At 35.3% G+C, this 9031-nt stretch overlaps 1 protein-coding gene across 1 annotated transcript; it reads right to left on the bottom strand.

The window, feature by feature from the left end:
• Positions 1 to 2098: 2098 nt before the first annotated feature.
• Positions 2099 to 3313, bottom strand: LOC136972921 (uncharacterized). Its single transcript, XM_067267580.1, has 2 exons — positions 3019 to 3313; positions 2099 to 2937 (listed from the first exon to the last, which is right to left on the bottom strand). Exons 1-2 carry the CDS (start codon positions 3311 to 3313, stop codon positions 2099 to 2101), a joined length of 1134 nt encoding a protein of 377 aa, XP_067123681.1.
• Between the last annotated feature and the right edge of the window lie 5718 nt (positions 3314 to 9031).

Below are 9031 nucleotides of genomic sequence, written 5' to 3'. Positions count from 1 at the left end.
GACCAATTGTCTATGCGGTTTAGCGAGGTTTGCAGCTGTCTCTCGATGAAACCCATGTTACTAGACTGGCAGGAGATCTGAAAGTCATCCACATACAGAGTGTGTTTCACACTGGGAGGAAGACACTTAGCTATGCTGTTAATTTTTACTAGGAACAGAGTCACACTCAAAATACAACCTTGAGGAACACCTTCTTCTTGTGTGAAAGGCCTAGAAAAAGTGTTGCCCATCCTGACTTGGAATCTACGATTCTGCAGGAAGTTTTTTATAAAAATTGGCAAATTACCCCGCAATCCGAATTTGTGCAGATCACGGAGTATACCGTATCGCCAGCAGCGATCGTAGGCCTTCTCTATATCAAAAAACACAGACACTAAGTGCTGCCGTCTAACAAACGCTTCGCGTATAGATGTTTCAAGAATTACTAAATTGTCTGTGGTACTTCTGTTCCTACGAAATCCACTCTGATGTGGTGAAAAGTAGTTCTTTTCCTCTAAGAGGAACATCAGGCGTCTGTTTACCATTCTCTCGAAAAGTTTGCAGAGACAACTAGTCAGAGAAATTGGTCTATAATTAGAGGGATTCTTGTGGTCTTTACCTGGCTTGGGTATGGGAATGATGATAGATAGCCTCCAAGAGTCTGGAAAAGTATGTTCTGTCCATATTCTGTTAAACAGATTCAGAAGATTACTGAGGGAATTGTCTGATAGATTTTTAATCATGCTGTAGTGGATTTTATCCGGGCCTACAGCAGTATTCCCCGAGCGAGAGATTGCTGTACATAGTTCTATTCTGCTGAATGGCACATTATATTCCTCATTAGATGGAGAGTGGAAGTTTAGATATTGTTTTTCAGATTGCACTTTGTAAGCCTGAAAATCCTTTGTATACATACTATTGCTGGATGAGGACGAAAATGTTTCACCCAAACAATCAGCAATACCTTTTATGTCACTGATTATTGTGCCATTATTTTCCAGCATGGACAGAGAGTGAGAAGCATATTTTCCATTAATTTTATGGATTTTATCCCAGACCGCTTTTGAGCTGGTGGAAGATGTTATGCTAGATACATACTTCCTCCATGAATCCCTTTGGCTTTGCCTCCTTATTTTTCTGGCATTTGCCTTTGCTTTTTTAAAAGCTATCAAATTCTCAGCAGTGGGGTATCTTCTGAAGATCCCCCATGCTTTCTTTTGTTTTTTAAATGCTACCTCACAATTTTGATCCCACCATGGTTTCGGATGTTTTGGATATCTGGTTGACGTTTTCCCCATTGTTTTTTCGGCTGCCTGAATAATACTCGATGTGACAACTTCTACTGCATCATTGATATCGGCAGTATTGACCATTTCCTCAGTGATGTTAGCCAAAGAGGAAAATGTAGGCCAATCTGCCGTTTCAAATTTCCAGCGTGGTGGACGGGCTGTTTCACAGCTTTCTCTGCCTCGATATTTTAAAAATATTGGGAAGTGGTCACTAGAGAGTGGATTAGATCCAACTCCCCATGTAAATGCTGAAAACAAGTTTGGGCTAGCTAATGATAAATCAATGGCAGTAAATGTTCTTGTTGGGGCATGGAAGTATGTCACTTCTCCGGTATTAAATATATACAGTTGGTGATTGCCTATAAATCTCTCAATGGCCCTGCCACGACGATTGATGTCGGGACTGCCCCACATTGGATTGTGACCATTGAAATCACCAAGTAGAAAGAATGGAGTTGGCAGCTGTTCAACCAAGGCATCCAATTCATCGTCATTGACTCTGACATCTGGTGGCAAGTATATCGAACAAACTGTGACAGTAACGCCAATTGAAATTCTGACTGCCACAGCTTGCAGCTCTGTTGTTATTTGTACCGGTAAGGACGGGATGTGGTTTGAAACCAGTATAGCCACACCTCCGCTGGCACGGTTGTGGCTATCGTCATCCTTACGATAAAGATTGAATCCTTTTAAAGAAATATTTTCTCCAGGTTTCAGATGGGTTTCCTGGAGTGCCACACAGAGAGATGAGGTAGATAATGTCAAGTGTTTAATGTCAGAAAAGTTGTTGCGGAAACCACGACAGTTCCATTGGATTATTTTGTTATCCATTATGTGTTTGAGGTAGCATTCTTCGCAAAAGTGTCCCTCTTCAATTTCACAGAGGATTTTCCTTTTGGAGGTGAAATTGGTTGTGGCACCTCCATATTATTCTCTTCATCAGAGATATCAGAGAACTCACTCATAGATTGAGCCTCTGATTTTTTAGATTTAGAGAGAGCTGCTTTCACTCTCTGTTTGTTTAGTGGGTTCTTACTTGCCTTCTTAGAACCCAGGTTTCTTGTTGTGACCCCTGTTTTAGGTAGGGGTGCTTTTGCTTTTAGATTCTCTTTTTCTTGTGTTTCTTTTGATGGGATCAGTAGACATTTCGCATGGCAAGTGAGAGATTCTTTCGGAGAAACTGAAATATTCGTTTGAACTGCACATGTCTTTGTGGATTTCAAAACAGCTGCAAATGTCTTCTGTTTCAATGGTGCACTTGAAGTGACCATGCGCCGAGCCTCTGGGTAAGGTATGTTGCTAACTGTTTTCACTCGTTGGATTTCTTTCTCTCTCTGCCATGCAGGGCATTTCCGGGAGTAGGCAGGATGGGCGTCTTTGCAATTCACACAGCATGGAGTATTGGTACACTCAGCACTCTGGTGACCTTCACTTCCACACTGTGCACATACGCTCTTTCCTCTGCAGGATGTTTGAGAATGTCCAAACCGCTGGCATTTGAAGCAGCGCAGTGGGTTTGGAACATATGGTCGAACTGGACAGCGCAGATATCCTGCAGTAACAAATGATGGTAATGTTGGCTTTCCAAAAGTGAGAATGAGATGTTTAGTTGGTATCAACTTGCCATCACGACGAATGGAGATGCGTCGGACAGCAGTGACACCTTGATCTGAAAGACCGATCTGGATATCTGATTCATCTTCAGACATCAGATCGACCTCAGATATCACACCACGTGATGAGTTCAAACTTGCGTGTGGTGTGATGGTGACTGTTATGTCTCCTAGAGATGTCATTTTCAAAAGCTTTGCTGACTGTTGAGAGGAGGCTGCTTCTATCAGTAGGTCCCCTGACCTCAATTTTTGTATTTTCTTTAAATGTCCAATAGTTGATTCAAACAACTTTTGAATTAGGAAAGGGGAACACTTAGACATCGGTTTTTCAGTAGTACTATGTACTATGAGATAAATTGGTTGGTTGGAGGAACTGACCTCCTTTGGTTGTGATGCAATGGTGCTTGTGGTTTTTGAATTTGTTGAATCCATGTTTAAAAATAACTATTCAGCTCCTAGTGACCCCACCCACCATGGGGTCCAACAAGGGGATGCCGTCACATGGGAGACTCCCATAGACCGTCACACCAGGGTTTCCCAGGAGCTATACCCTCACAATGCAGTCAAGAAGAGCACATCTTGCCTGACGTGTCCGCCCGGTCTGCATCGATCGGTTGACTCCAAGCCGAGGTCAAGAATGACTCACCGACCAGCCGATTGACTCAAACGGAGCCTGATTTGAGCCTCCCGTTTATCCGAAGCAGGGGCCAAAGCAGTGTGTTGGGGACGGTATGTTGCCCCTCAACTACCAGGATCCCCCTTTCCGGCATACGGGCCACCACGCACGGCAAACACGTGGGTGGGCGTTCAGATCCCAGGGATGGTAAAGAAGAAATACCAAACCATCTCTGGGAGGTCCCCTCACCACGGACAGGAACCCACATCGAGGGAGATACTTTCAAATTGGCTTCCAGTCTAGCTTTCTGGTGTTAGATAATATTTTTGTTTTATGCACACTGATTCAGAGATCCTTAGAGGAAATGAGGTAATTTTTTTTTTTTTTTGGTTAATTTGAAGTCAATGTTTGATTCTTTAAATAAAGACCTTTTGTGGAGATAGCTTTTAAAGATTAATTTGTATTATAAATTTGTCAAGATTTTGATTCCATTATATACTAATTCAGAGGCACAGCTCTCTGGTAATAATAGTATCTCTGACCTTTTTATTATGTTTAAAGGAGTGAGAGTTGAGTCCAATTTTGTTTAATCTATATTTAAATTCATTTGTTAAGATTTTGTGATTCTGAATTAGTGGGTATTAATCTTGAGGGCAGATGTAAAAATTCCCACGTGTAAATGATCTGATGATTATGTCTGACTTTCCTATTGGTTTGCAGAGAATGATTGGCTTTTCACAAAATGAAATGTAGAAGTTACAACTTTCCATTAATGTTGATAAATCTAAAATAATGGTATTCTGAAATGGAGAAAAGCATTCCAAAACTGAGGATTGGTATATTTAGAGTTTTAAAATAGAAGCTGTTGATGAGTGTAAGTATTTGGGTGTATTTTTTCAATCCAATGAACATTTTTCAAAACATCTAAAGTATAGTACATTCATAATAAAGTCAACTACTGGTGTGGATAAGGTAATCAAAGAATGTACTGTACATCTGGTAAATTGTTACATTGGAGAGATAAGTTAAAATTATTTGAGGCATTTATACAATCAGTGGTCTATATGGTTGAGATTTGGGGCTTTGATTGGATGATAAAGATAATAATTTATAAATAAATTTCACTAAGCATCTTTTTTTCTTTAAAAAAAATGGATTTCATAATGTATATTTAGAGTTTCAAAGAGCCCCTCTTTATTTGAATGTTAGAAAAAATATAATTTGGCCACATAAACTGTCATTAAAAAACTTACTGCTCCTGCTAAATTCTATTTGATTACTCAAAGAATAGCATAAAGGGAGCAACTTGTGTCACTGTTGCAGAAATTTGCCTATTGAGGAAATACAACTATGTTGCATGAAATGGATCTCTCTGATATTTTGATGAGATTGATGGACAATTATTTAACTGAGTTCAAACACAGAGCTTCTATATATATATATATAAATATAACAATTGTCATTTGAATATTTTTTAATGAGTAAAGTTCAGCAAATTATAGAAAGGCTATTTTGTGTTATATGTACAGTACATTGTAATATGTTAAAAAGAATGATGCATTCAAAATATTGCAAATTCTGTTATTCTTTAACTTTAATGCTTTTCACTTAGTAGCTGAATGTAAAGCACTAATGTCTATCATATACAAGTGTTTTGGTACAGATTATTTGTTAATTCATTATTATAAGCAACTGTTTTTCAATTATAAAAGTATGATTGTATTTATAAATTTTTTGCTAAATTAAATTGTTAATACAGTAGAGCATCGATTATCCGACCCCCAATCAACTGACACATCGGTTAACCGACCGCGTTCTAGTCAGCAAATTCAAATGTCTGCTAGTGATGTGGCACTACAATATTTGTGTCTTGGCTACTTTAATATTATTTTTGTTAAATTTTTGTGTGTTTTAGCGGCAACACTGGCTCAACCACAAAAGGGAGGCCAGTATTTAAACGAGACTTAATTTTATTTAACGACGCTATGGGTGCATTTTTTTATGCAGCACTTTACAGCTAATCCTCTGAAACCTGTTTCTAAATGGCCAATGCTGCTCGTGACGTCATTTCGCTACACTTTTGCTACATAAAAAAACGCACCCTATCCAATTGCTGTTTTTAAAACATGTGAGACATTTAGTGGCAAAAAAATGAGGATCAGCTGTGAGGCACAAGAAAATTTTGGACTTCTTTTTCTAATGTATAGGCCTACTTTATGTAAAATATGTAACCCAAATATATATATATATATTTTTTTTTGTTTGTTTTATACTGTATTTTTCAATAAACAGTACAGTACTGTATTTATTTTGTGCAAAATAAAAAAATAATTTTTAACGATACAATAGCGACAATTATTATTTTAAAAAAACTTTTGTTAGGCTTAACATCGATGAAAATTCAATGCAAAGTAGGTTAATAGCGATATACTAATATACTAATTACATGGGATATACTAATATACTATACTAATAATGTTTTTTTACATACTTTTCGGTTATCCATTTTTTCAGTTATCCGACCAACCCCAGTCCCCAATTGAGTCAGATAATCGATGCTCTACTGTAGTAACTAAACTGTTTAGCTTGTAACTTTTTTCAGATCATTATAGTCACCAGCTGTGGTTATAGTATATTAGTAGCTGTTTTAGAGTTTGAGAGTTGGCAGTGTTATTGGTCACTGCCTTTTGGGTGTTTTACAATTAACACTTTAATTTTTCTATCTGAAAAATTAAATTGTGTGTGTTAAGTGGTTTTTATTCTCATATAAAATTTTTAGAATTGTAATTTGTGCTGACTATTCCCTGCTATTTTTGGATATGATTATTATTGTTGCTATTGATATTGTTTATTATTATTTTGTACTGTTTTTAACAGGTATATTATTCTGCATTGAATTATTAACATCACTTTTGTTTGATGTGTTTGAATTATAATTGATTAATTGTAATATATTGTATGCTTGTTAAATACAGGATTTCCTTGTACTAAATAAATAGCTTTAGTTTGATTATAAATGTTAAATCAGTAAAAAATGTAATTTCATTATAAATCAATTATTATTATATTTACAAATCTAAACAAAAAATTTACCAAAATAAATTGTTGATTAATAAGATTTGAGAAACAACATTATATTACCAATGTGATGATCAATTTCCACAATTTTTTCAATAGTTGTAGGTTCCATTAATGAAGAAGTTACTCTTTTTTCTACAGCTAGTACAACACCTTCAGAAGTCTGAATACCTATAGCAGTTGATCCAAGCTATAAAAAGAAATAAATTTTTTCCATTAATGATTACTATATGTATTTGTTCATTTTACACAGTAAACTAACATTAACTCTGCCTTAAATATAAAACTAATGTTTTTCACATATTTAATCATTTCAAACTTTCAATTACAAAACATTCAAAACATTCAATTACAAAACATTCATGGTTTACAAATGAATACAACATGTGTTGATTTACCAGCTCAACTCTTGGATCCTCCCCAAGTGACGTACATAAGCAATAAAATAGAAACAAAACCTTTAAATACCAGTAGCAGAATTTTAATGAAAAATGGGTGACAAACTGTGGACTCAGTTCATACAAACAACCTAAAATATTCCAAAAACCAGTAATTCTTTTCACGCATCCATCACCCAGAGATAAGACTTCTTACATTATAGCAGTTGTAGTGGAGTCTTGTTTCTCATCTTTATTGTTATGCTGCAGCAGTGAGAATTCAGCAGCTTATCAAAGACAAAAGATATATAGAGATAATAGTACAGCTGAAAGAAATGGTAAAAGAAATATTAAGAGAGTTTTTTTTTACAGAAACACAAGACAAAGATCCATCAAGATCATCTTTTATTGTGATGGAGTGAGGTGAATTTAGTCAAGTCCAAAACAAAGAAATATCACAGATAAGAGTGGCATGTAGGGAATTGGAAGAAAATTATCAGCCAGGAATAACTTACATTGTTGTAGGAAAAAGGCATCACACAAGAATGGTGCCAATGAATTGCAATGACAGAGTTGGAAAGTGGGTAATGTTTCTCCCAGCACTATCATAGATACCAGCATAACCCATCCAACTGATTCTGACTTTTTCTTGTGCAGTCATTATGGCATTCAAGGCACTATGTCATTCTGCTCACTATGCAGTACTCTGGGATGACAATAATTCCTCTTTAGATAAATTGCAGAAACTGTCATATTACCTGTGCCAGATCTATGTTCGATGCACTCGCAACATCTCCATATCCAGCCTCATGCAGTATGCACATCTAGCAGCTGCTTGTGCCAAACAGCACCTGATCAGTAAGATGGATGTCAACAGTTCAAACAGTGGTTCCTATGGTGATACAACAGACTAATATAGATTTGGAGCTGCTCAAAGTGATAAAAACTTTTTAAAAGTTCCATGTATTTTGTGTAGACAAACTATAGTTCATTTATTTAGAGATGCACAAAAAATATCTTTCTGTTGCTGTTTAGTAATAAATTTCTGTGCATATCAGTTCATTTGAATGTTTTTTGAAAGTTTTCCATTATGCTGTTGACATAATTTGTTATTTATATGCAAAGATGAATTGCAAAGATGAATTCTGTTATAGTACATTGTTATATTTTGTATGACATTATTTATTCAGAACTATCACACAATCATATGACTATTCTCTTTATAATTATTACATTACTTTATAAAATTTTTTTAATTAGTATAGTTATAAATTTAATAATTATGTAATAATTAAGTATTAATTAATATTCAGTCTTAAAATATTTAATGTAAAATATTACACACAAGTTTTATTGTATACGAACAGGATTCACGTCAATAGCGAGGTTGAGGCCGAAGTTTTAAACGCAAAAATGTGTACGTCAGGCTGAACGCCCTGCTTTCCTGTAAGCCTAAAAGTTTGACAATGGCGTTTGGAATGTCGAGCATGATTCCACTGACTTTCCAAACACCATTGTCAAGTCACTTCTAGGCTTACAGGAAAATAGCGCTGAATGTACAACGTACACGTTTTCGCATTTAAAACTTCAGCCTCAACCTCACTTTTATTACAATCAATAAATAATAAATTAATCCTACCTTAATTGCTTCAATAGCATATTCAACTTGAAACAATCTTCCTTCTGGTGAAAAAGTGTTAACACCACGATCATATTCTGATCTTGTTAGAAACATTTTCTGAAATAAGAAAATAGAATTTATCTAATAACAGTCTTCTTCTCAAACTTACTGGAGTGAGTAAATAAACAATCGCTAACAAAACCTTTTTAACCAGTAATTGAACTTCAATTACTGGTTAAAAAGGTTTTGTTGGTGATTGTTTAGAATTTATCTTACAAACATTAATTTATGTGCATGTTACTTATAAAAATAGCATTAAAAAATATATTTTACATTGTATTTTAAATATTATAAGTTATATTTTTATGTTAAACAAACAAAATTTTATATAAGATACAACAAAAGCAATGAAGCACTATTAGTTTTTTCCAATTACTGATTTCTTCTTTAGACAATGT

This window comes from Centruroides vittatus, unplaced genomic scaffold (assembly GCF_030686945.1).
Source record: "Centruroides vittatus isolate TY-2023 unplaced genomic scaffold, ASM3068694v2 contig_3063, whole genome shotgun sequence".
NCBI classification, from domain to species: Eukaryota; Metazoa; Arthropoda; class Arachnida; order Scorpiones; family Buthidae; genus Centruroides; species Centruroides vittatus.
This window is presented reverse-complemented; position numbering and strand designations above follow the sequence as displayed.

What these genes read in the sequence shown, in the direction of transcription:
- LOC136972921 (XM_067267580.1), bottom strand. Translation starts at nt 3,313, where the DNA reads ATGGATTCAACAAATTCAAAAACCACAAGCACCATTGCATCACAACCA. An exon ending in CACCATCACACCACACGCAA is followed by an intron (nt 2,938 to 3,018) that starts GTTTGAACTCAT and finishes TCGGTCTTTCAG; the next exon opens with ATCAAGGTGTCACTGCTGTC.